Source organism: Podarcis cretensis (assembly GCF_951804945.1).
Source record: "Podarcis cretensis genome assembly, chromosome: 5".
Lineage (NCBI taxonomy): Eukaryota > Metazoa > Chordata > Lepidosauria > Squamata > Lacertidae > Podarcis > Podarcis cretensis.
Window position 1 is genome coordinate 73,255,646 of NC_137174.1, and position 27,950 is coordinate 73,283,595.

General features: G+C 43.3%; 2 protein-coding genes across 8 annotated transcripts in view; both read left to right on the forward strand.

Moving 5' to 3' along the window:
- Positions 1–11,190, forward strand: part of COL4A3 (collagen type IV alpha 3 chain) — an 82,674-nt gene extending 71,484 nt beyond the window's left edge. The window contains exons 45-52 of the mRNA XM_079975833.1: positions 1,508–1,579; positions 1,741–1,860; positions 2,722–2,820; positions 4,105–4,317; positions 5,012–5,189; positions 6,042–6,156; positions 6,422–6,594; positions 9,474–11,190. Of these exons, the coding sequence (XP_079831959.1) occupies positions 1,508–1,579; positions 1,741–1,860; positions 2,722–2,820; positions 4,105–4,317; positions 5,012–5,189; positions 6,042–6,156; positions 6,422–6,594; positions 9,474–9,558 (1,055 nt within the window). The 3' untranslated portion in view covers positions 9,559–11,190. The remainder of the gene's footprint in view (positions 1–1,507; positions 1,580–1,740; positions 1,861–2,721; positions 2,821–4,104; positions 4,318–5,011; positions 5,190–6,041; positions 6,157–6,421; positions 6,595–9,473) is intronic.
- Positions 11,191–16,393: 5,203 nt separating this feature from the next.
- MFF (mitochondrial fission factor) overlaps positions 16,394–27,950 on the forward strand; it is a 28,553-nt gene continuing 16,996 nt past the window's right edge. For 2 of the 7 annotated variants that reach the window (XM_079978507.1, XM_079978511.1), the window contains exons 1-5: positions 16,394–16,619; positions 18,435–18,591; positions 20,233–20,453; positions 20,670–20,842; positions 21,631–21,719. In XM_079978507.1, the coding sequence (XP_079834633.1) occupies positions 18,554–18,591; positions 20,233–20,453; positions 20,670–20,842; positions 21,631–21,719 (521 nt within the window). In that variant the 5' untranslated portion in view covers positions 16,394–16,619; positions 18,435–18,553. Of the gene's footprint in view, positions 16,620–17,646; positions 17,752–18,434; positions 18,592–20,232; positions 20,454–20,669; positions 20,843–21,630; positions 21,720–27,950 lie in introns of all 7 variants that reach the window. The other 5 variants (XM_079978508.1, XM_079978509.1, XM_079978512.1 and 2 more) reach the window with 5 other exon arrangements.

The window sequence follows — 27,950 nt, forward strand, 5'->3', positions numbered from 1 at the left end:
ACAGAGCTTCTTCCATAGAATAAGGGGTAGAAAGGTGGCAGCTCTGGAGTTGTGGTTGGTTTGTTGCTAGCATTTTGCAATGCAGGTTCCAGGTTTTGGGAGGCCTTGGGCAAAGGAGCTATGAATGGGTCCCACCTTACGCAGCGACTTTGCTGCTCGTTCTTTTGCCTTCTCCCAATTCACACAGCTGTCCAGGGGGAGAATGCAAGGCAAGTGCAGGATGCTTCTCCCGTCTCCTCACTATTGACACTGATTTAGAAAGGGCAGGTGATCAGGCAGTAGAAACAAGGATGAGGAGAAACAGGACCAGGAAGAGGGGGAGGATGCAGAGAATGGCAGGAGCGGCTCACCCAGCAAAGCAGAGCTGCAACAATAGCCTCCCACCAGTGGAGTCACTCACTACAGCTTACCAGGAGGAGCGAGGCAGTTGCTGAGGTTGGGGCTGCACAGGTGTACCACCAGCAGGAACACCAGATTGGTTATACTGGGCCATCCTTGCAGGCCTTGCCTTGCCTCCTTCACATGGTTCCTCGTATTGCTGCAGTTCCACTCCTTAGGTGAACTGTTTCCGGGAAACGATATTGCCAGAGTCCCCTTCCTTGTGTGGACCAGCAGTTGAACGGCAGACAAGGTTTGCACCTACCTGCCTTCCTAACAATGCAGTGTAGAAAGAACTAGTTGCCACTGATGACTAAGTATGATGAATCCCTCCTTCTTTTTCTTCTTTGCCTTTGGACATAGGCCAGTTAAGGGGAAAGTTTTCTTTTTTAAGTATCCTGCTGTGCAGCTGCTTTGGAAATGAGCCTTTGAGCTAAGCAACAGGAAGCATTTGGAATGTGATCATTCAGTTCTTAACTAGGTTACAGCTGCTGTTGTTTTTCTGTTCTGCATTTCTGTTTCTACCAAGGTATAACTAAATGCACTACAAAATGTAAAAGCTTGCCTTGCAATGCAAGTTAAGGGGATAAACAATTAAACAGGGTACAGTAGTGAGCACCAGAGCATCAATTGGATGCTGCAAGTTGTATTTATTCGATACAAAATCAATATTAGGCTGCAATCCTATGCACTAGGAATGTGAAACCTCTGGCCCTCCATATGTTGCTAGACATTTCCCATCAGTCCTGGCCAGCATGGCCAATGGTCAGGGCTGATGGGATTGTGGTCTAGCAACATATGGAGGGCCACAGGTTCCCCATCCTTGCTATACATAGTTACCTGAAAATAAGTCACATTGAACTCAGTGCAGCTTGCTTCAGATTCAACATGTATTAGGATTGCAGTATTAATATGCTTCATATTAGTTGCTGGGAGATTGCGCAGATTAGATCAGGAGTTGCTAGCCTACAGCCTACAGGCCATATGTGGCCTGCAAACGTTTCTATGGGGCCCCCAAGACAGCTTCCACTTTTTTAAAAAACAACAACTACCTATTATTATGAACATCATTTATAACAACTCTTAACAAGACTATCTCATTTCTAACAATGTCAGGTCTTCTTTTCAGGAGAAATGGGTGATCAAGGACCACCTGGGCAAATAGGAATACCAGGACCTGCAGGGTCAAAGGGACCACCTGGTGAGTATACTTGACCGGTATTTATAAAGCTGCCCTTGGTTCCTTTGGGAGGAAGGCAGGATTTGCATATCCTCATCATCTCTCTAGGTCTACCTTCCTACCTCATCTCCTTTGTTTTTTAATACAATAACCAATTATTTGTTTATCCATTCATTTACTAGGTCCGCCTGGAGCACCCGTGGCTGCTGTCTCTTTCCCAGGAAACCCAGGACCTGCTGGACCTCCAGGAAACCTAGGAAGCCCAGGAGATCCAGGTCCCAGAGGACCACCAGGGCCGCCAGGTACAAGTTTCATAATATCTCCCTTCTGTTTTATCTAATAGAGGAAAGGAACATCAGGGCCAGATAGCATGTCCTGCATAACCTAAGACATGGCACCATAAAAGTTTTTGCCCCGGCTGGAATAGGTCCTTTAACTCTTATCATGCCTCTTGCTTGTCTGTATAGATAGATAAAGGTGAGAGAGAGAGAGAGAGACAGAGACTAGCCTACTGTATAAATTGGCATTCATTCTTCTGCCCACGTTTTTCTCTGGCTTCACCCACTGCTGGTATGTGGCCCAGAAGGAAATGTGACCCTTGATGGAAAAAGATTCCCCTGTCCTGGCATAGATAAACACAGTGGGGCACATAGATCTGCAGCAATTTGCAATCCAGTTGCGTTTATTCATTTAACTATTCCTAGGCTTTGTTTCAAGGCAGCTTCCAGCATACAAATAACTATAAAAGTTAACAATAACAACAAACTAGCACTAACAACAAAATACTAAAGCTTTTGAAACATTAAAATATATTAAAATGTTAAGCCTAGAATGTTATATACGAGTAACATAATAAGAGCCTTGGAAGGACCTTTTATTTTATTTTATTTTATTTTATTTTATTTTATTTTATTTTATTTTATTTTATTTTATTTTATTTTAAAAGGCATTGCAAATTGAAATGTATATTAAAGCAACAAATAGGTGTTTTTCATTACTGTAAATAGTCACTCATGTCCTACACAGCAAAATATTCCTGCTATCTAAATATTCCTTGTTTGCTTCAAAATCAGATAGGTTATTGAAACCCGAGGACAAATCCAGAGGGTGCCTACATTGATACCTTACTATATGCTAACATGTGCTTTATTATATGAATCCAGGACCTCCAGGTGTAAAGGGCCAGCTAGGTCATCTTGGGATACCAGGCATACCTGGACCACCTGGACTAAAAGGAGACAAGGGTTTTCAAGGCCCGAAAGGTACTGTAAATAAGATATAGATAGTGCTACACTGTAATAATTACATTTGTGTCATTAGTTAGTTTTGAGTGCACAGGCCTGAAATACCTGAAGATCCCTTGTAGGCAGTGCATTGGCCACCGTTGAGTTTTGAGGGCGCCCGACCCCCTCCTTGAAAATTTTGCGGGAGCCCTTGGTCCTCCCCCACTTCCCTCCAGATGGTGCACCTGCCTTTGACTTCAACCAGGGGTGGCCGAGGTAGAGGGGACAATGCTTCCACAACCTTCTTCCCCAGCCAGCAGGATTGGGCTGTGGCTGTGGTGATAAATCTACTGCCCCATGACTCATGGTTCCTCATTAGGATTGTTCTGCCCCTCTTTAGTTTGTCTAGGATTTCAGCTATTTCATTGGTCTGTAGTGTCAGATGAGATGTCATTTTTTAAAAAATACAAAGGCACTGCCACAGTCCTTAGATTATTAACACTTTCCCAGAAATGTTTCCTTTCACATTCAGTTTGTTGTATTACAGACTATCACCACAAAACAAAAACCAGGTTGCTCTGTAAAATTTATTTCTCCTGCTTTGATCTGGCGAGTCTAACTGTATGCCAACAGTGACTTTTTTTTGTCTAATGTGTTGATACCACAAGGTCAGGTTGGCCAAGATATGATAATTGTGCAATTTGTGTTCACATACAGCAGGGGTGGGGAACCCCCAGCCCATGGGCCAACCTCTGCCCTCCATGGGGTCCAGTTGGCTATTCCATGCCATTTTTCCTAAACCACGTGTACCCACCCATCAGCTGACATCATTGGTGATGTCACTGGTGATGTCACTGGTGACATCAGCTGATGGATGGGAGGACAAGGTTTAATCTCGCATTGGCAGTGCTACCCTGCACCAAGGATCACACAGGATTTAATTCCCACTTATCAGTTGATGAAGAAAAATTAGAGCCCTTTGCCCTTTGCCTAGTGATGGGTGGTGGTGGGGAGATGGGGGAATCCCTCCCCCACTGCCACGGCTGCCATCCACTCGCTTAAAGAGACGCAGAGCAAAATGGCTGCAAAACACCATTTGTGGCAGCCTCCCTCCTGATAAGACTTGCAAAGCCACGCATGTGATTTTGAATGGAGGACGGCAGTCCCATGCCAATCAAATTTGCCCCTTGAGGCTGATCCTGATAAAAATCTGGCACATGGAGCCAAAACGACATATCCCACCCTGATGTGCATGCTCTATCAGATACAAAAACGCAAATACATGTATTTATTTATTTTTTAGCTATTTTTATTTTATTTTAGGTTTTCCTGGAATGCTTGGGTTTCCTGGTGCGAAGGGACTCCCTGGATTCCCAGGAAGTTGCTTAACGGGCCCAGTCAAAAGGGGCTTCATCTTTTCTCGGCACAGCCAGTCAATGGAGATTCCGTCATGTCCATCTGGGACATCTCAGATCTATAGTGGTTATTCTCTCCTATTTGTACAAGGGAACGAGCAAGCACATGGGCAAGATCTTGGTACTTTTATAAATATATGCTTCAGTTGACTTCTTTTAAAGGGGACATTTTTATTCAGCAGGACAACCATACCAACTCTGTTGTTACACAAAAGAAAACATCTCAGTGCCTGGCTTAGATTACATAATTATGTAAGGAAAAGTATTTTTTTTAATGCTACTCACCCTGGAGCAGATTGTGCTTATTTGAACAGGCCTGAGAAAGTAGCCTCCTATAGTTATTTCTTTTGATGAGAACCCCTGGAAAAGAATAGCGTAGCAGAGACAGTATATTTTCCTTTAGCCATTTCAGTTCCTATCTGCATTTCTTTACATGATATTATATGCTCCTTTATTACAGCTGTTGCATAAATGTTACAGAAGTGCTACAACATTGAGTTCTCATCATTTCCGACTTTTTAAGTTTTATCTCATGCAATTGCATTTCCTTTGTTAGAGTGGAGGGATGATTCCAACTGTAGTGTCTAATCTCCAAAATATTTCTCACTCCCTTATCTTTCAGTCACACTATATTTAGGTGCTAAATAGCATGGATTAAAGCCTTTCTCCATTAATAAAGGGCCTTTGCCACCCCTAGTTATTCTGAAGTTGCCCCTATTACAGCGTCTTAGTTGCTTATTACTGTACTATAAATCGTATTTTGCAACAGATCTATACAAAGAAGCTCATCATAGCTTCTCTTCTGAATCTTCTAGGTTCAGCCGGTAGCTGCCTTCAGAGATTTACCACCATGCCTTTTTTATTATGTAATCCCAGTAACGTTTGCAGATTTGCTTCTCGCAATGACTATTCATACTGGCTGTCAACGGCAGAGCCAATGCCATTAGATATGGCACCAATTTCTGGGAAAGCTTTGGAGCCTTATATTAGCAGGTAGTAGTTGTGTTCCTTTTCTGTTTGTGTTTTCACATGGATTTGTTTGCTCATTTGTTTTGGATAAATGTGTCGTAGATTATGGTTTATCAACTCTTTCTAGTACAGATTTGTGGAGGTCAGGGCCAGCCCAATCATTGTGCAAATTGACACAACTTGCTAAGGCGGTGGGGGCATAGAGGGCAGAAAATTGTCACCCCACCAGGCACCTGCTCATTGCCAGCCAAGTGCCCATTTTCCAAGATGCCACCCTGTTATGTATTCAGTGGTGTGTGTTGCCTGATCTTGAATCTGGACTAAGGATTCTGAGCCCCTGTGTTCTGATTCGATACATGATATCCAATCACAGAACATTTCAGGATTTCGGCCTCTGCCATTGGCTCTTAAACTCTGACTTATGATTTGCAGCTTTGAAATTTAGACAGCCAGTCATGTTGGGAGTGGGAGTGGCCCAGGCCTCCAGAAATGTATATAAGCAGTTGCTTTGTCCCTATTGTTCAGTTCTGTAGGTCAGTAAAGGTTCTTGCTATTATCACTATGTCTTGCCTTGTGGGAACCCACCTATGCTTCACACCCCACCACCAGCAGCAGCAGTGGCATTCAAGTGGCGGTACTCTAGAGAGTGACCCTTTGCAGCCCTGCTCTTTAGTACCATTTTGTTTTGTTGGGACAGTAGAGTTTCTTCCTAATAGCAATGATGTCATTGTTAGTTAGATTTGGCTACACAACAACATAACTGAAGGCAAATGCAGGAGAGAGGGAAAGTGAATAGCTAAAAGTCAATTTGTGGGCGTCATCCTAAATGAGCCCTTGTCTATTTCCCACCTAATGACTTTGTCTGCCATGTTGTAGGTGCGTTGTCTGCGAAGGCCCTGCAATGATGATAGCAGTTCACAGCCAAACCACTTCAGTTCCACCATGTCCTCAAGGCTGGCAGTCTGTTTGGAAAGGGTATTCTTTTGTTATGGTAAGAAAGAAAGAAAAGGGGGGGATCTCACTGCACTTTGGAAGTAGTAATATGGTAGGAAGGGGTGGGGGAACAGTTCCTAAAAGTAGCCAGTAAAAGGTATTACCATGATACTGGTAAAAATTAGAAACTGCTATATAAAACTTGTTATGGGCAACTGTGGTTCCTGCATTTTGGGATACAAATAGTGCCTCAGTTTTAAGCTGTGGATTTCACATCATCAAAAAATTGAACAGGTTTTCATGGAAGACATGTATGCTCACAGTACACAGGTGCGGGCTCAGAAGCTTCTGGACAAGCGCTGGCGTCTCCAGGATCATGCTTGGAAAAATTTCATGCCATTCCATTTATTGAATGCCATGGCCGAGGGACATGCAATTATTACTCAAACTCCTACAGCTTCTGGCTGGCTTCAATAAACCCAAGAAGAATGTTCAGGTATGCTTAACCTTCCTTTGTGAGTGAGCCACCACAACAGAACAGCTAATGCAGCAGGAGCTCTGGTACCAACAAAAAAAGCTCAATGAAAGCAGCAACTGCTCCACTCGTATCGGTACTGAAGACGGAGGGCAGTATTCAAATGCATTTCCATGCTAGCACAAGGTTAACCACCAGCACAAGGGGTTGGGTCACCCCCTCTCCTTCCCCTCTCCCCCTCTCCTTCTCCTGGTGTGTACCCTGGATTTAGGCAGCACATTGGGGGGATGAGAGGGGGAAATCATTCTGTTGCGCAAGGAAAAATATTTGCACTGGCCGAACTATTTGCATAGCACTATGTTGACTACAGTGGAATGCTTCCTGCAAAGGCCATACCTCTTGATCCATTCCACCCTGTCAATAGCTGCATAAACTTATTTGTATATGTAATGGTTCTAGGGGTTGCTCGTGCGTAAGTCGTCGCCAGAATCGGGTTCACCCAGGTAACTCAGCCAGGTGTGGCGACGACTTACGCACGAGCAACCCCTAGAACCATTACAGCAATCCGTCAGTGGGCGTTTCTTGAACTTCTTCCAGCAAAGAAGCTCTTTGACGCCTAGTCTCCGCCTACTCTCCCTGCGCGGAAGCCTTCTGCGCAGGGAGGGTGTGGGCAGCGGAGGACCCGTGCTCTCCCCGCTGGTCTCCGGCGAGGAGTCATGGAGCCACCTCGCCGATTCCCCCATCTGCCCCCCTTCTCCACTGGTGCTACGCTGATTTCCCTCCCCAATAGCTGGGCTGCTTCTCTCCCTCCTGGGACGCTCTCTGTAATCCCTCTGGAGCCCTCCCTCTCCCTCTGGCTCCGATGGCAGTTCCCTGACAGTATACAATCTGTTATTCTAATTGTATATGTTGGGGTGCTGGCACCAGCACAGGAGCAAAAGTGGCATCAGTACCAGGGCAGCACTGTGACGCGGGTGGCGCTGTGGGTAAAACCTCAGCACCTAGGACTTGCCGATCGCATGGTCGGCGGTTCGAATCCCCACGGCGGGGTGCGCTCCCGTCGTTCAGTTCCCTCAGGTGCAAGTAGATAAATAGGGACCGCTTACCAGCGGGAAGGTAAACGGCGTTCCGTGTGCTGCGCTGGCTCGCCAGATGCAGCTTGTCATGCTGGCCACGTGACCCGGAAGTGTCTGCGGACAGCGCTGGCTCCCGGCCTATAGAGTGAGATGAGCGCACAACCCTAGAGTCTGGCAAGACTGGCCCGCACAGGCAGGGGTACCTTTACCTTTACCTTACCAGGGCAGCACTAGCATAAGGAGAGCGGCCATCCTCATAAACCTTTGTTAGGATTACTATGTAGGATCCTGTGAGCCGCTACCATGTAACCACTACCACAGCTTACAGGAGTGTGCCATTAGTTTGGCTGCCTCTATACCTCTTTAACATGTAGTGTGCAGTACCTTTTTGTGGCATGGCAATTTAATTGTTTCTAACCTTGCATTTTGAGATAATACTGATTATTATCATAATTCTGAGTTTCATAGATGCAGATTGAACCCGTGTTTTTCTTCACTATAATCACCTATTCCTTTTCCTCCTGCCACTGGTTCCAGCTTCTGCATGTAGCACTAAACCAGTTTAGCATTATGTAGGAATGCAGCCAATGACTCATACTTTTGTGGAACCACTGTGTTTATCAGCCTGTTTTTTTATGCAGAGACATTTTCATACATACATTTAAACATTTTAATGCACTGCTAACATGTACAAGCACATAAATATTTGTCCTTTGCTAGCTGCGCTGTGGTTAAAAGCCTCAGCGCCTAGGGCTTGCCGATCGAAAGGTCGGCGGTTCGAATCCCTGCGGCGGGGTGCGCTCCCGCTGCTCGGTCCCAGCGCCTGCCAACCTAGCAGTTCGAAAGCACCTCCGGGTGCAAGTAGATAAATAGGGACCGCTTACCAGCGGGAAGGTAAACGGCGTTTCCGTGTGCTGCGCTGGCTCGCCAGATGCAGCTTTGTCACGCTGGCCACGTGACCCGGAAGTGTCTCCGGACAGCGCTGGCCCTCGGCCTCTTAAGTGAGATGGGCGCACAACCCCAGAGTCTGTCAAGACTGGCCCGTACGGGCAGGGGTACCTTTACCTTTACCTTTAGCTGCCTGCCATTATGACTCCCATTTAAGTAGACACTGCCATGATCTGTTATTAATTGTGGTTTAAGCCACTTAGTGCAACATATTTGAGGTGGAATAAGCCCAAGCAAAGCCTTGGACTTGTTTATTCCCTCTTGTTCTACCTCCTGTGTAGTCAGGAGACTTCTGTTGTGTTAAGTTTCACTTTCAGTGACTCCTGGCTTTTTATATCATATGAACCATGGAATGCTTCACACACCACACTAAGCCAAACAGTGCCATAGCATGATGTGTGAACCATAGAATCATAGAATCATAGAGTTGGAAGAGACCAGAAGGGCCATCGAGTCCAACCCCCCTGCCAAGCAGGAAACACCATCAGAGCACTCCTGACATAAAACCAGGCTGTTGTAGTTTAAAACAAAGTATTCAATTTCAAACTAAGAAAACTTCAAAGCATGAATTATTAACCAACCTTTGTTTTAAACCTCTTCTCTGGTTAATATGGCATAGCAAACTGGGATTTTCTGAAAGTGGGACCAAATGCGGAAGGAGAAGGGGCAGCAGAGTACATAAGCCAAGGGATTTGCTCAGGTTTGTTTTAGCTTTTGCACGTAGCACTAAACCACAGTTTAGTGTTATGTAGGAATGCAGCCAATGACTCATACTTTTGTGGAATCACTGTGTTTACCAGCCTATTTTGTTTTTATTTTACACGGAGAGTTTCCTTCCCTATAGAATGTGCATGGTTTTTTCTTTTTCTTTTTAAGGAAACCATTGTCGCAGACTCTGAAAGCTGGAGAAATGGAAAAAATCATAAGTCGCTGCCAAGTCTGCATGAGGAGACCCAGCTAAACAGAGCTGTCATTAGAGAACGAAGCTCCAGTTTTGTGTCGCCAAACTAAAATAAACCAAAAAGGTTTTGTGAACTTGTAATGTGGTGTTTTAAAAGCTGCAGAGACGAGAACGCACTCCACAAAGTAGTGGAAGCAAAGTGAAGGGGAAAGGTAACTTCTGGACCAAGCATGCCGCTCATTCGTATGTCAGATATAGTTGCACTCTCTGCTGCTTTAGTATAACTGTTGGAATCTTTTCAATCTCCTCTCCCCTTTACAAAGAGAAAAGTAGCCCCCTGCCTGACCAGATGTGTGACCCTGCTCTCCAGGGTGAACCAGCATACAGCAGCACTCTTACTGAAGGTAGCTAGCTGATAATAAAGCACAAGTGACCCAGGCATCCTTCTCTGTGTTAGTTTATTCCAGCAGTTACAGTATGACACAAGGCCAGACTCAGCTGAGTTGTTGTGCTGGTGGGAGCCAGTGCGACAAGTCCTGCTAGGGCAATAGGACTTCCCCACTCTCTTCTTCCCTGGATAGCTCAATTGGTTAGAGTGTGGTGCTGATAACGCCAAGGTTGCAGGTTCGATCCCCGTATGGGACAGCTGCATATTCCTGCATTGCAGGGGGTTCGACTAGATGATCCTCAGGGTCTCTTCCAGCTCTACAATTTTATGGATCTTCCTGTGCAAGCATCTGCTCAGGTCAGGAGAACCCCCGGAATGGGTTGCAGGGGAGGAGAGGGAAGATCATTCCACTTAGCAGGCAGAAATATTTGTGCTTACAGAACAATTGCCTTAGTATGACGCTGAATTCCACTCACAGAGCGCAACTATCCAAAATGCACATGAATGCGATATGCTGGGATCAGATGCTATGCCTTCCCTCCACTTTCTGTTTCCAACACTAGGTGGCGTGTGTTCTTTTTCTCTACAGTTTCACAGGTGCCTTAACTAAAGCCAAACTGTATTTGCACAGTAAACTTGAAGATACCAATGCTGTACTATAATGGAATTTGAAATAGTGCAATATTTTAGCTTTTGTTTCTAGTAAAATGCAAAGCACTTTCTTGGAGTAAATTGTTTGTGTTGGCAGAACTAAAAGGTTGTCACCTTCTGAACTCTGCCAACTCCTGGGTCCGTATAAATCTGAACTAGAGCATCGCCAGTCTTTTAAATCTAGAAAAAGACAGCTCAAGCTGCCTTTCTTGTGCTTTTCTACCTGCAAAATGGAGCAATCAGGGTAGTGTTGGTTTACATAAGTGTTGCCAAAGCAGATATTATTTAAGTTGAAACTCTGGCGCAACAAGCAATTAAGTGGGAGGGGACTGCATGAAACTTTTGAAAGTTCATCAAATGAATTATAATTCTCCAATCACCCTTCCTATGGCAAAGAAAGAGAATTTTAACATATTCATAGCAGTGCAATAGAAATTTACAAGATGAACTTGTAGGTTAGTTGCCCTCTAAATACATCCGTGATACATTTGCATATTTATTGGATCCTACTAACTTCAGTTAGTATTTTGGCCAGCCTTACTACCGTATTTTTCGCCCCATAGGATGCACCGGCCCATAGGACACACCAAGTTTTTTGGGGGGGAAATAAAGAAAAAAAAATTATTTCCCCCCCAGGCGCTTGTGGGACCAGCAGCGGGGAGAAGCACTCTTCTCCCCGCCACCCGCCTGCAGACCAGGTCCAGGGACAGCGGGAAGACGCGCTGTGCCTCCCAGCTGTCCCCGGAGCTTGCGGGGCAGGTGGCGGGGAGAAGCATGCGTCTCCCCGCCGTCAGCCTCCAAACCACATCGGGAGACAGCGGGATGGCGGCGTTCCGCCTCCCCGCTGTCCCCCAACTTTGTGGGGCTGGCGCTACGGCTCTCCTGAAGCCTGGAGAGCGAGAGGGGTCGGTGCGCACCAACCCCTCTTGCTCTCCAGGCTTCAGCGAAAGCCTGCATTCGCCCCATAGGATGCACACACATTTCCCCTTCATTTTTGGAGGGGGGAAAGTGCGTCCTATAGGGCGAAAAATACGGTAAATAAGTCCTAAAAAATGCAAATCTTACATGATTTATGCTGCCTTTGGATTGGTTCCAGATTAAGCTAGCTATGCTTTAATCCTATTGAAATAAAAGGGACAAGGGAAGCATGAGTACCTTAAATCCCTTTGGGACTAAGGTATGGCTAACCTAATACGGCTCCAGCTGAGGCTACTGATGCAGAGCTGACAAACTATAAATGGTCACTCTCCTGATAACCCTTAACAAGAATCATCAACCAGAAACTGAAATGGAAGAAAACTGGTTTTTCATTCAGCCTGTATATGTAGCACAAATGATTAGTATACAGTATTGTACTATGTGTTGAAACTGTGCTTGTAATTTTTATTTTTATTTTGAGGCTGAATAGGCTTATTCAGAATGAGGCTGGAGTATGATGTCAAAAATGTGCACCAAATTTAAATGGGATCTCCCATAAGAATATTTTGTATGGTACTTTAGCCACTGCAATAAATGCAAAACCTCTCCTTTTTGTCTCTATTATAAGGTATCAGGTAGTATCTGCACATTTAATTTGTTCTAAACTGTTTTATTGTTTGTATTTTACATTGTTGTGACCCACCGTGGGGCCTTATGGTGAAGGGTGGACAATAAATCTATTAATAATAACTTTTGTGGACATAAATGGTGGTTGAAAACATCAGCCAAATTTAATCAGAGTCCATCCAGTGAAACCCAAGCAGCTAAAGGTAATAGCTTTTCAGCAAATTCAAGTGGTACTGTCTGGGGAAAGGTTTATATAGAACCTGTGGTTTAAGTAAACCGACTCTGCAACCCTATGCATTTACTCAGAAGTAAGTCAGAAGTTCAATGAGCTTTCAGAGCATTTTTATATGTGTCTATTCAGATGAAAGCCTCATTGACTTCAGTGGGATTTGTTCCCAGGTAAAGTGAGTATAGGAGTGCAAATTTAGGTACATCGTTCTGATCCAGCAAAGGAAACTTCCATGCACAGCTAATGCAGATGTCCATCTGGATCTAAAAACTCATGACAAGGTACATCCAATTCCTGTTGAACTTGATGATGGGGGCTGCACAGGCAATCCCAGCTTAGGGCCACTAGTTGCGTTAGTGTGCAACAAAGCACAGCTAGAATTGGATCAGGGTCTTTATATATTATTATAATTTATGTACGTTTTTTGTATAAAAGTGTAGTTCTGAATGTTTTGTATTTATAACATTGCACTTGAAAAAATTATGGAAAATATTAACGTAAACATTAAGGTTGCTCAATGCTTTTGCACAAGTATCAGCACTGCAATAGTTAACAATAATAATCTTATCTCATTAATCTACATACTTGTGTAAATGTATAATTCTAAATAAAGGATTTAGAGATCTACAAGTGCGCCATTTCCCTCTCATTACTAATGGGTATTTTTGCAAGTAAACATTTTTATTTAATTTATATTTTAATTACTCTGGCGTCTGTCTCTTAATGGTGGACTTTTAGTGATAACAATGCTGCAAAATCATTCTGATGCCAAAGCTTGCTGTGCTGAAAATTAAGTGCTTAAGACAACCCCAGAATCATTACAGCATCACATATAATTACATTATATGGTAGAGCAAGAACACTTAATATGCTCTGTAACTGCAAGCAATCGGATGTGTCAATGCAAATGTTCTGGTAGTAAATAAAATGTCTTGTTTTTTGAATTATATTCTTCTTTCTGGCCTCTTATCAATAGCACAAATCAGTCAAACACAAACTTCTTTTAAAGTGACTTTTTATTAGATGCATGGGGAAAGGACATAAATTCCTAGGCCCCAGATATCTAGCTGAATGTTAACTATTGGCTGAATACATGTTTCATAGAGAATAGATTGCTATGCCACACTACAACTAAAATTTAGAAGGAAAGCTTATATGCAATAAAAGATGATAACATAGCAGATACAAATTAAAAACAGCATAAAAACTAATTTGCTAAGAGTTTAAAGTTCTTAAAGGATGGGGGGAAGGGGGATAACATAGGAAGCCTGTGCTTGATGTCAAAAGAAACCTCCCTGGATGCTCCCATTTCACAGATGAGGCACAATCACTGAGAGGGCTCTTTCCCCAATTCCCATCTGCTGTATCTCATTTGTTGAACACCTACAGAAAACCTCCAAAGTTGATCCCAGGGCAGGCTAATAAGCAACCCTAAAACAAGTAGACCATTGCATGTTTATAGGTTTCCCATCCTTCCCATAAATAAAAAAATGTACAGCATCTACTGTTTATTTTGGAAAGGGGGTTGTCTGTCTGATATGCATTTGGACACCTCTTCAGTTACCATAACCAAATTTTGCATTATGATTCCTGAGATCCAGAATCAGGATTTTGTTTATGTTTAGATATAATTGGGCACCATTTTGAATCAATATTAACCCTTAACCCTTTCCAAGCTGCACTGATTTTTATGATTGATGTCAAAACTGCATCAATTTTTTTGTTTCTTGGAATTCCTGAGCAGCATCATGTATAAGGCTGCTAGTATCCAATAAAGAACCTTTGTGTGTTCAATGCATGTTTTTATATGGAGTTTTGCATCACGTGACAGCTATGGAAAGTTAGCATCTTAGATCACTGGAAGCACATGTAATAGCTGCCCTATGTTGATAAAGAACTTTAGGAAGCTCAATCACAGGGAAAGACTAGCAGGTTCTTTTAAACAGCTTTGGCTAATGTACTTGACTCTCACTATCTAGTGTATGCAACAACATATCTGAAACACACTGATTCATCAGCTAGTTAACAAACAGTGCCTAACAACTCAGAAGTAAATCCTATGGGATTCAAGTATGGTAAGAATTGTAGCCCAACTCAGCAGCATCAGTGGAATTGTCAAAGGAGGGAGTTCTTTACAGATTACCAACGGTTATGGTTTGGCTATCCCTTAAGTTCTTTAACTACCAGCCTAGTCTTATGCATGTTACTCAGCAGTCTCACTAAGTTAAAGGGTGCTTACTCTCTAGCAAGTGTACATAGGGCTGCAGCCTTGGACAATTTTGATTTTGTGGTACTTGTAAACATTTAAAAGTGCAGGTTGGCTGCATGCAAGTTAATAGAGCACAACATTTTTGTGCACATTTGAGTGCTGGATTTGGGCTGGCAGGGGGCAATATAAAGAACATGACTTTTTTTGCAATCTGAGTAGTTTATTTGGAAAACTTTTGGCTGGAAATCCAAACCAGCCTCTGCCTCACCTAACCTGTACTACTAATAATGGACAGCACCGCAGCAGTCATAAACCTCTTTGCCTGCAAAATGGGCTGTACTGGTGGCGTTGGAAATTGCAGATGCCAGCCTTTTCTTTTTAAGGGTTTGATTATAAGTGCCTCACTCAGAACAAGACCTGAGTACAAGAAAATCTCTAAAGACAATGAGATGCCCCCCTCTTATTTTTTACTTATTCTGTGTGGAAGCAAAATGAATGATTGACAGGAAAGTAAGAGGGAAGAGAATAACATAATCCATGAGAATTATGTTTTGAAAAAGAACCTATAAATACACAAGCAGATAAATTTCCAAAAGGAGTACATGTACAGTACTGTAATTCAGTAACCACAATGCAAGCGTACATGTAACTAAGCCCCATTAAATTCAGTGGGAGTAGACACAAGACTGCAATTCATTTTACAGTTAGTTGAAGTGTGCCTATGCTTGTGGAAGTTAAAAGGAAATATCTCCTGAGATCATACTTCTGGGGGTTGGGTGGAACTATTGAGCAAGGCAAGAAATCCCACTTGCTGAGCATAATCCTAGGCTCAGCACCATCCTAGGCTAGTCTACTCAGAAGTAAGTCCCACTGAGTTTATAAGATCAGGCTAGTGCAGTGGCTCATGTAGTCCAGCATCCTGTTCTCGTGGTGGTCAGTGGAGCTTCCTCCCAAGTATGGGTGTACCGGATTGAAAGCTCACAGCCCTAACTCCAATATCAGAAAATAATAGAAATTGATATACCTTTTATCGTAGGATTGTAATGTGCGTGAAGCACCCTGAGCATGCGAACGTGCAACGCATGTATATACATATACATATACTGCTTCTTGGGAGAAAAGCAATGACAAACCTAGACAGCATCTTAAAAAGCAGAGACATCACCTTGCCAACAAAGGTCCGTATAGTTAAACCTACGGTTTTCCCAGTAGTGATGTATGGAAGTGAGAGCCGGACCATAAAGAAGGCTGATCGCCGAAGAATTGATGCTTTTGAATTATGGTGCTGGATGAGACTCTTGAGAGTCCCATGGACTGCAAGAAGATCAAACCTATCCATTCTTAAGGAAATCAGCCCTGAGTGCTCACTGGAAGGACAGATCCTGAAGCTGAGGTTCCAATACTTTGGCCACCTCATGAGAAGAGAAGAATCCCTGGAAAAGACCCTGACGTTGGGAAAGATGGAGGGCACAAGATATATTACTTTGAAAGCAAGTGGGGCGGATCTACAAAACAACAAAACCTTAGCAGGATATTAAGCTCCCTTCCCCGCTCTTAACCCTGAATATCTAGGTCTTCGCAGCCGCCAGTGTATCAAAAAAACCTATCTGCAAATTCCGCAGCAAACTGAAGCTGAGCATCACGTATGAGCCAAATCCCCCACACTTATATAAGGGCCTGAGCTCTCTTACAGCACATGGGTCTCATCACCTAAACCACGCTGCATCGCCAGGAGCAGCAGGGAAATGAATCCACAGTACGGTACTTGCTTCCTCCGAAGCAGCATCGTGACCACAGTAAAGATGGCCGCTGCACCTTCAGCCCCTGCCGGCTACCTTTTTTTCCTCCCCACCCCTTTTCCCGTCACGTGAGGTGTCACGGCTCATTCTTCCCCCCGCCGGTTACGGCAACTCTGTGGGGCCAATCGGGGTCGGGGTTTTTTTGTTTCGTTTCGTTGCTTCTGTTCCAGGGCTGTGTAGGCGAGGGCCTGCTTGGATGCCCTTTGGCTAACGGCCCCGGAGGGAGAGAGAGGAACCGAGACCAAAGCGGTCGGAGTGGATACCCGGGACCCAAGAAGCCGCCTCCCCGTTGGCCTCAGGGTGAGAACCGGAGAGAGTGCTGGTCTGGGCCTTCCCTTCCCCTCAGAAGGAGGCGGTGGCGGGGGGGGGGGCGCGGGAATGGGGAGGAAGCTGCGAAATTAGCACACACACCTCCCACCGCCGACCAGATGCCCGAGTCCAACCGCCGTTGCGCCTGGTTCCCTCAGCATTGGCGGGGGGGGGGGCTTTATTCCCGCCCCATCTTTGAACCCCCTTCCTCATAAATAACGGTCCCTCAGCCCACACAGGTTCCTATCAAATCGTTGCCTCAGCCCGCCTCCCCGGCCGTTGCCGTTATTCTTCGCCCCCACCCCCGTCGCCGAGGCCTTTGTTACTGTCATGTCAAATCCATCCCCCCCACAAAAAAAAACCCATTGACCTGTTGGCTTACTGCGCTTTTCTCGGTTTCTGACCAGAGTCTCTCCCCCCCCCCCACCACCCTTCCCCACCTCTCAGTTCGGCTATGGCTGTAATTTCTATGCTCAAGAGGCCTTTACATGCTATATATTACATGCTTTGTGCTGAAGGTTCTTGTCAAAGCACCCAGCTTGCCGCGTTGAGGAAATGGGTGCTGAACTGGGTAGACCTCTGCTCCGATCCTGCCTTGGGCTCTCCTGAACTCTTACTACAGAGTTTGCCTTATGAACCTGTTACACTCCTTGCCTTCAGGCCGTTAAGCATTGCAAACCACGTCTTTGGTGCGCCTTAAGAAGAGCCCTGCAGGATCAGGCCAAAGGCCCATCTCATCCAGCTTCCTCTTCTCAAAGGAGTCATCATGGGAAGCCTGTAAGCAGGATCGGTGCACCGCAGCACTTTCCCCACTTGTGGAATCCCAGCAACTGGTATTGCGAGCCAAGGGTCAGACACTCCTCTGTTGCCTGAAGATTTGGGTAATAACTTTTAGCAGTGCTTTTATGCCAAAAGCTGATTTCTGCATGTGCCAGCAGTTCCACTGGCTTTTCCCCAAACCGGTGTCCTCCAGATGCTGCTGATGTAGAGTGCATCAACCTGACACACTCATCCACAGGTGCACAAGGCTTACAGGGATTAATGTTGGTTCTTTGAGCTTTCTTCAGTGGTTGAAGGGATTGGCCCCGGATTCTTGGCCTTTGCTATCAAAGTCGGACCACAGGTACCTCATCTATGCTGTCCTTTGTTCACATCTTGTTCTACCTCTTAAGATTCTCAGTAGGGGTTGAGCCTTTTTACAGAAGTGTGAACAGGCTGACGTTCATGTCATAATTGTTCCCACATTTTGTATGGCAGCAAAATAATATCTCTTGCTACATTGCAGCGTGGTTAGTTGTATTCTGATTTCTAAACTCCCACCACATATACTTATTCACCCTTGTGAGATTTGCAATAAACCATATGCTTAAGTAGGCAGGTTCCCTGTCTTGTTTTTGGATCTGCTTGCCATGTAGCCTAGAATAAAAGCAAGTGTTAGAAACCAAGTAGTCTCTGCTTTGTTGTAGTTATATTTATATAGGCACAAATACAATCTATTTTTCTTTAGGATGGTTTAATTATTTTGTAAATTTAGCAACTGCCATCTGATTGCATATTTTGCTCCTTCAAGAGTACATCTGTTGAATTATAGTTCCATTCTTGTAAAAATCAGAACTGGGAACTTAAAAATTTGGCATTTACGAAGCCTCATAAGTTTAAGTATATGGAAGATATCTGACATTTACTTACTGAGCTCACATTACGGAACAGATGGGTACAGATCAGATATGTTGTAGGTAATAAATATTTAATTATGTAATATGCCTAATGCTGTTTTCTGTTTTTTTTCCCTCCCCCCCTTTACAGCTCGAAAGCAGTTGTCATGCTGTCTTATGTACAAAAGTTCCACTGTTTAGGGATACTGTTATGTAAAGTGAACAGTGCTGCAGTGTAGTGATATTAAAACGTTGCAAGCAAACAACAAAATGAGCAAGCGATCAAGCAGTGACATTCCTGTAGGAAGGTTAGTGAAAGCTGTAGAGTTGAACTTGTGCTTGTAGAAGCAGATAGAAGATTGACTCTTGTAGGTATTTTTATCTCTGTTGATTGCAATATTTAAAAAACTTAGCTAGCCTAATGTGTTCCCTTACTTGAGGGAAAGATAGGGCCTTGCCTCCTTTTCACAGAAATTTGGATAATGAAAGAAACAGTAGAAATGTATTCTTCAAATTGCAGCACAGCTAAACATTTGGTAGTTAGAGCCTATACTTGCAAGCAGACAAGTGGAATTTTGATGTTTTGTGGGGCTACATCTCATTGGCCTCAGCCAACATAGGCAATGGTCTGGGAGTTGGAGTCCCACAACATCTGGAGGGCTCCTTGTTGGCTGTCTCTGCCTTAAATGTTAAGGAATCCTTAATATGAATCTATATTGGAGAACTTAAAATGCATACAGATTGGAACTGTTAATTTTGTTTGATTGGCTCTTGGAGAAGTCTCATTATTTAAGAATGGAGAATGCTGATATGGCCTGCGTTGTCTTCCATCAGAACACTGGGCTCTTCAAAAGTGTGCTTTGTTCTTGGCCAGTGGTGGCTAAGCTTTTTTGGCCCAAGGGCCACTTTCACCCTTGGCTGCCCTTCTGGGAGCCACATTCTAAAGTTGGGTATGGTCAAAAGAGTGTGGCCATTCCACAGTCTCCTGCACACTGTTCCCCCACACAGCAAAGGACACAGGCAGTCAGGCACATAGCCCCTTCTTTACTTGTATGTGCATAGCAGTTAAGGAGAAGAGGTTAACCACCCCTGTTCTTGCCTCTTAGAAAGAGATGTCTTTAAAATAAATTGCCCAGAGCTAGGCACTCATTTGGAATAATTAGTACTATTTAATTTAGGTGGTTGTAGATGCTTCATGAATCTTGAAGCAAGAATCTAAGCTGTGGGGTGAAGCTGGGGGAAGAGAGACACAGAACCTTCATTTTTTGAAATGTAGGTCAGAAAGTGAAACTTGCTCACTTTCAGGCTCTCTTTGCACCCTGTATGCTTAATATTTGTGAAATTGGTCTCTTTACCATCTGCCTCCAATATGGTTGCCCTGGGTTGGCATAAATTGGCCACATTTGCACAAACTAATTTCTGTTTAATAAGGCTTTGATATCTTGGTGCAAAGATATGTAAAAGTTTCATGCACCCACATGCAGCTCCTGTGCTCTCACTTTGCTTTGCCCTTCACACACGAAGCTATGGTTAACTCTAGCTTCCTTTTGCATCTGATCTGGGAACTATGGTTAATATCTTCCAAACAAGCCAAGATATGGAAGCCAACTTTAAACCTTGGTTTATATTATGGTTTGTTTGAAAGCCATTAATTAATTATGTTTTTTATCATTACATCAAAATCAGAAGCTGTGGATAACTGGCTATGTGGCTTCTTTCTCTACTCACATGGAGCAAGCAGTAAAGCAGGTGTATGCAAATTTTAATTCCAGTGTTAAATCATAGGGGGCATCTTATACACAATGGCTGTGCTGCACATCCACCGTTACATAGACTTAAAACACATTCTCTACCAACAGTGGAAGACTTCAATTTACTGTGGATCATAACCCATGTTGTGTTTCTTTTTACTACTGAGGGGTAATTCAGGTTGTTTTATCTCGTATTAGGATGAGCACGACAGCATTCCCATCTCCGGCTGCCGAAATGGCAGAAATGAATCGAATTCAATATGAAATGGAGTATACTGAAGGGATCAATCAGAGAATGAGAGTTCCGGAAAAACTCAAGGTTGCTCCACCAAATGCTGACCTTGAACACAGTGCTCATGAAGGGGGGATTCCAAATGCCAGTGTAACAATGCAGGTTCCAGAGCGGATTGTAGTGGCAGGTACGTTTGCCTTCAGGTGGACAGAGGTGATAAAGCAGCATGCTGTCAGCATGCTGTTACATATGAACTTGAGTGTGATTTGCTTAAGACCACCTAGTGAAATCATACTTCATATGGGATTTGAGCTTGATTTTACCCAGCTCCAGCAGTCTACCCATTGAGCCATTTTGAATAATTTGTTAGTAAAATGTTCTTGATCTTAATATTAACTTACAGGTAATAGTGAAGACATTCCACTCTCCAGGCCGCCAGATCTAGATCTTCTCCAGTCAACTCCATTCAAGTCTCTGTCACTGAAAACACCTCCCCGTGTTATTTCACTCAGTGAACGACCACTAGATTTCCTGGACTTAGAGCGAGCCCCTACTCAAACTCCTCAAAATGAAGAGGCTAGTATTCTTTATGCCTTTCATTTCATCATGTTTTGTTTCAATATTATATTTAATAAGTCAAAAGAGAAGTCAAATATTTATTGCTTTATACTCCATTTCAGATCAGTACTATAAAGCAGGTTACTGCTTTGTAGAACACAGTATATTATTTTAATGCTCCCTGTTGAAAGCAAAGATACCCCCAGAACACTTTTTTGTGTGGTGCTTACTTGGTTGTATTTTTGGTACCAGGCTGCTTAGACATAATTTGGGCTATCTTGATTGTTTTTATCTGGCTTATAAGACTTAATGCCTTTTGGTCTTCAAGTTTTTCTGATAATTTGGATTTGCATCTTAATCATTTGTATTTTATTATTGTGTAAACTGGCATAAGAATTTTAGTGGAAGGGCTGTATATGTTCTTGGACTACAGTTCCCATCTTTCCTGATGTTCTGTGCTTGCTGGGGCTGATGAGAGCTGGGAGTCCTACAATGTCTAGAGACCCAATGGTTCTCTATTTCTGTCTGAAACCAAACTTAATTTCAAAAGCTGTTGGTAAACTTAAATTATTTTTGACATTTTTTCTCATTTTAAAAATTGGGGACATGCAAGAGAGGGGAGTCTTTGTTCTCCTTACTTTCCAAAATATCAGGAAAAATGTCACCATCCAGGAAGACTGTTTTTATTCATTTTCTGCTTTACTAAAAATGAAAATGGTTCAGTTGTTGATATTAGGTAAAGCTGGATACTGATGTCATAGCAGTGGTGAAAGACGTACCCCCCCCCCCCCCGCTTTGTTTTGCAGGTTCGCTCAGTTGGGAGACTGAAAAGAGAACGCTCCATGAGTGAAAACGCAAATCGTCAAAATGGTCAATTGATGAGAAATGAGTCAATGTGAGTAGAGGGGTTATTGGCGCATGCAACATTTGTAGAAAAAGCTTCTTCATGTGTTCCTTACCAGTTCATGCTTAGGATATGCCTTTCAACTGATTATCTTCTTTATAAAGAGAAGTTACTTAATCTTACACAGCTACAACTGACTTTCCAAATATTTTTTTCTTCTGTTTGTTGGAATAATAACTAACTATTAATGAAGTAAATTTTGTGTGATGGTTCTCAAAACATTTTTTCAGCTGCAGAAAACAGCATTTGCTAAATGACTTCATATAGCAGCATTTGGTACCCCCCCCCCCCCAGTATATATGTATATAAGGACATGGGTGGCGCTGTGGGTTAAACCACAGAGCCTAGGACTTGCCGATCAGAAGGTCAACGGTTCGAATTCCCATGACGGGGTGAGCGCCCGTTGCTCGGTCCCTGCTCCTGCCAACCTAGCAGTTCGAAAGCACATCAAAGTGCAAGTAGTTAAGAGAGTTTGGATTTGATATCCCGCCTTTCACTCCCTTTAAGGAGTCTCAAAGCGGCTAACATTCTCCTTTCCCTTCCTCCCCCACAACAAACACTCTGTGAGGTGAGTGGGGCTGAGAGACTTCAAAGAAGTGTGACTGGCCCAAGGTCACCCAGCAGCTGCATGTGGAGGAGCGGAGACGCGAACCCGGTTCCCCACATTACGAGACTACCGCTCTTAACCACTACACCACACTGGCTCTCTAAATAGGTTAAATAGGTACCGCTGCGGCAGGAAGGTAAACGGCGTTTCCGTGCGCTGCTCTGGTTCGCCAGAAGCGGCTTAGTCATGCTGGCCACATGACCTCGGCCAATAAAGCGAGATGAGTGCCGCAACCCCAGAGTCGGTCACAACTGGACCTAATGGTCAGGGGTCCCTTTACCTTTACCTTATATATGCATATATTGCTAAAATCTTGTTCTTAATTTAAAACAAACAAACAAATGCATCACTGGATCAGCTTAAAATGTGTTAACTTTGGCTGCAGTCCTATACCTACCTACCTTGGGAGTAAGACCCTATTAACTCAGTGGGGCTTGCTCGTGTGTAGATATGAATAGGATTGCATTGTTAAACAGCCAACTTAACTGTGTGTTTATCATAATGGTTCAACACATCTTAATAAGTACACATCCTGGTACATATTAAGCTAGAGGTTGATACCCACCAGTCATGTTCAGAGTAGACCAGTTGAATTTAATGAACTTCACTAAAATGACAGGTGGATATCACCCAAAATCAAATAGGACAAGCTATGACAAGCTATATATCAGACTGTATATCTTCACATGAAATACATCATTTTCTGTTCCTTTTTTAACTAGCACTTTTTGTGTGTGTAATTCTTCTGGATAAGTGAAAATGTTTTTTAAACTTTGTATGATAATTTTTAATAGTTCCTTCTTCTTTTTCTGTATTGAATCCAGGCTAAAGTGACACTTGAGCTCCATTGAAACAGAGGGCAATTTAGTCATGACAGACATAAGTTCCTTTAATTTCAGTGGGGGTGGCACTGTGGGTTAAACCACAGAGCCGAGGACTTGCCGATCAGAAGGTTGGCGGTTTGAATCCCTGTGACGGGGTGAGCTCCTGTTGTTCGGTCCCAGCTCCTGCCCACCTAATCAAAGTGCAAGTAGATAAATAGGTACCGCTCCGGCGGGAAGGTAAACGGCGTTTCCGTGTGCTGCTCTGGTTCGCCGGAAGCGGCTTAGTCATGCTGGCCACATGACCCGGAAGCTGTACGCCGGCTCCCTCGGCCAATAAAGCGAGAGTCGGTCATGACTGGACCTAATGGTCAGGGGTCCCTTTACCTTTACCTTTAAAGTGTCACTAACCTAGTCTGGATCCAGAACTCTCTTTATAGGATAAAGAAAGTTTGTTTCTAAAATACATTTATAGTGGATTTATGTGAAGGGAAGTATTTCAAATTGTTATTGGATCTACTTGAATCTTCTGCTGCCTGCATGCTTAGAATTAATTACATCGTCTTTGTTTATGCAATGCAAAGGACAGAGTGGGTCTTTATTACAAACTTATAAATGCTGATTCATTAAGACAATGGGGTGATCAGTATCTTTTAATTAAGATTCTTGTAGTGAGGTAAACACTTCATTTTGCTTCCAGCTATGAGCCTGAAGAAAGAAATCACTTTCCACTACTGTTTTCCTGCTTGTCCCCTGTTGGCAGGAGAGGAAAGTGGGGAGATGGAAACAGCTAGAACAACAACTCCTTGTCTCCTCTGTAGTTGAAGTTATATGCTATCACAAGGGTGACTGGGAGTTCAAGGTCTCACAGAAGGGTTTCTAGCTATCTGTAGGTCACTATTGGAGCTGGTGTTGTGAGGCCTTTTTGTGAGATTGGTGCTGTGATGACTCATTCAAAGGGTAAGTGGTCGTTGGATATAAAGTATGTCTTCCAAGTGTCAAGCTAAGGTATATGACCTTTCCTGAATCTATCTGCAGCCATCGCAGTACTTTTGACAATCCCACTTGCATTTGAAAAGGGTAGGATGATATTCTAGTGCTGCAGTGGTGAGTTTTACATGGACTGAATTAAGGGTGTTGCTTGATGTAGTATACTGATAGCATTGCCTTCTCAGTTCTGAGTTTCCAGGCTGCTGCCTCCAGTTTTCATTTTCAATTTGTTTCCTGTTTTTCCACAAAAAAAGAAATTGTGGCCAAAGAAGCTAACAGTGTATAAATAGTTATCCTTTCAAGTGCTGTTGTGCAGCATTTTCGCAAACACATTTTTCTTTATTTTGGAGGGTGCATATGCATGTTAGTAGTTGGAACTGTGGCCATGCATGGCAAGTGCAATTGCACAGGGTAGCTTCCACATTCTAGCATAGGAACTGTGACATGACATTCTAGTATGTTTGTTGCAACAATGAGAAAATTCTGTGCCAAACCTTACCATGTCTAGAAGAGGAATTGGCTTGGTTCCTTTTCCTCATCTGCCTTCTTGGAACAATATATGTTGTCATTTCTGCACTTGCCATACAACTGTATGTAGTGGCTTTCCTGATAACCTTTTGAGCATACACAGATTCTCAAATGCTTTTGAGGACTAGTAATAACTAGGCACAAGAAGTGATAACCAGTAATGATGATTGCCTTAATGACCTTCCAATTATTTAGAAAGTTGCTCCCTCTTTAAGATATTAACAACTGTGATTAGTGGAGTCACAGTCTTGAAACTGTCCTGAGAGTTAAAATGCCAAGGTACCAGTCACCCTTCACAGCTAAAGATGAAATGTAAGCTTGACCACTAATTATAACCATTCACTTTTAAATATGTCAAGTGTGTACTTAATGCATTGCCATCTAAGAGACTTGTCTACATTGTCTGATTTGATATTTTTAAAATATTCTGTATGTTTGGTTCCACCTGTAATTAAGACACAAATTAACGGAATATGAAAATTTTTCAGTATTGTAATGAATTTGGGAGCATATTTTTGCTTAGTTTTTAACTATAAAATTTGAGTACAAATTTTAGGGATAAACAGTGGTTGGTGGAGAGGACAAGGTTGCATGTTTCTGGCATACTAATCCTACATGAGCGTAGTAGAAATATGTGTGTGCAAAATCCAACACATATCAGCTGAACCATGTGGTTGGTTTGTGGATTGACTGCACTGTTCAGACCTACCTATGCACTTTGGATTTTATGCATGCAAATTTTAGGCCAGTGCAAGGATATCAGGTGGCCCCAGAGGCCAGATAGGTATCATAATCAGGTTGGAAAAATATGACAATGCATAACTTCTATTTGCAAATATATTCTTTCTACATAAGTGGCTTAGCCAGTGTGGTTTTTTCCTGGGGGTACGCATAAACCTAAACATTTTGTGAATCTAAGTTTGGCCTCATTGAGGGGGCAGTATTTCAGTATGAGTAGGAAAATGAGAGTACCTCTAAACATTTTTTTTTTGGAAAAAAAGCACTGGTATAAGCAATATTATTAGTTGTAGAAATACTGTAGGGAAGTTTGCCTTCTTTAAGTTATTGTTCCTCTGTCTCTCCCTATTGATAGTTAAAAGCTGAGGCTTCTTAGATCACTAACTTGATACAGGGAATAAAGGAAGGGGAGAGACATAAATTTTTTAATAAACCCTTCTTGTGCTAGTCTTGAAGCTTCTTGCTTGAACTTGCTTGAACTTGCTAGAGGAAGTGACTGCATATCATAGCTAATGAGAAACTGTTGTCAGATTTTAAGCTGAATATGATTTTGTACATGTTCCTGAATTTCCCACAATTATTTATGGGTTTATATTACTCGTGATGTCATTATGAATGTTGTCTGTTATTTCCCCTTTGCCATTTTGTAAATAGTTTCATCCCCAAATTTGTAAATAAGAGTTTGATCCCTAATATACATCTTACCACACAACCTGGGGAAAGCTCACCAGAGTGCATTCTTTGCATGCAGAAGGTCCCATTTCAGCTCCTATCCTCTCAAGGTAGTGTTAGGAAATATTCCAGTCTCAAATCCTGGACAGATGCTTCCAGGTGTAGACAATACTGAACTGAATGAAGTGATGGTTTGATTATTAAATAAGTCTGTTGTATAGCTTTTTGAGTGTATCTTAGCTTTGACTTCGGTTTTTAGCACCACATTTTCTCAGACATTATATACACAACTAGCCTTGCACAGTGTCCCTGAAGACAGTTTTTGTGGCGATAAAAGCAGTAGATGTAGTTTCATGAGCAGATGGTGGATGAATCAGACAGGTTTTTTTCTTTCAACGAACCTACTTGTAGTCAAATCCTATACATTCTGAGGAAGTTCCATTGAATTCAATTAGTTCTTCTCCTGGTAAGGTTTAGAGCAGTGGTTTTCAACCAGCGTGCTGTGGCACCCTGGGGTGCCTTGAATGATGGTCAGAGGTGCCCTTGGGCAACATTGGCCTCTGTCTCCTTCCCTTCCTCCTCTGATGCCCTCTCATGTCTCTGCTTCCCAAATAATAATAATATAATATAATATAATAATAATAATAATAATAATAATAATAATAATAATAATAATAATTTATTATTTATACCCCACCCATCTGGCTGGGCTTCCCCAGCCACTCTGGCCGGCTTCCAAAAAAATATTAAAATACTGTAATACATCAAACATTAAAAGCTTCCCTAAACAGGGTGCCTTCAGATGTCAAAAGTCTGGTAGTTGTTGTTCTCTTTGACATCTGGTGGGAGGGTGTTCCACAGGGAGGGTGCCACTACCGAGAAGGCCCTCTGCCTGGTTCCCTGTAACTTAGCTTCTCGCAGTGAGGGAACCGCCAGAAGGCCCTCGGTGCTGGACCTCAGTGTCCGGGTAGAACGACGGGGGTGGAGATGCTCCTTCCGACATACTGGACCAAGGCCGTTTAGGGCTTTAAAGCTCAGCACCAGCACTTTAAATTGTGCTCGGGAACATACTGGGAGCCAACGTAGGTCTTTCAATGTAGGCTTGCACAGCTGTTTTATTGCAGCAGCCCTGGCTATAGGCTCTGCAGGCTCTGAGAGGCACCTCTCTTTGGGGCAGGACAGGTCAAATACCAGGGACCGCAGCAGCAGCAGTCCAGAGAACTCCCAAGGAGAGAGGAGAGGAGGCTGAGGGAACACTCCACAGGGGAAGGTGTTCGAAAAAGGGTGAGAGGGTGCCAGTTCTGCAGGCAAGGGGTGACATAAATGGGCTTCTGAGCCCCATAGGGGTGCCACAGAAAGAATGTAGTTGGTTAAGGGAGCCGTGGACTCAAAAAGGTTGAAAATCTCTGGTGTAGAGGATTTTCTCTTCAGTCATAGAATCAGTCCCAGCAGGTCTTGACCACCATACAGTCATACGTCGGGTTGAAGTAGCTTCAGGATGAGTATTTTTGGGTTGCGCTCCTCAGCGACCCAGAAGTAACAAAGCGCATTACTTCCAGGTTTCACCTCTTGCGCATGTGCAGACGCTCAAAATGACATCATGCGTGGAAGCGGCGAATCGCGACCCGCTCACGCACGGATGCGGGTTGCGTTCGCTTCAGGATGCAAACGGGGCTCCGGAATGGATCCCGTTCGAATCCAGAGGTACCACTGTAGTTGGTTTTTTGGTAGATAGCAAAGAATAAAACAAATTTCAGCTTATATTAGCTGAAAAATATATTGTTAGGTATATTTCTTCTCAAGTGGGTAAGTGAGCCATTCATGACAACGCTCTGCATCCCAGGCCACTCACGTTAATCACAGCAA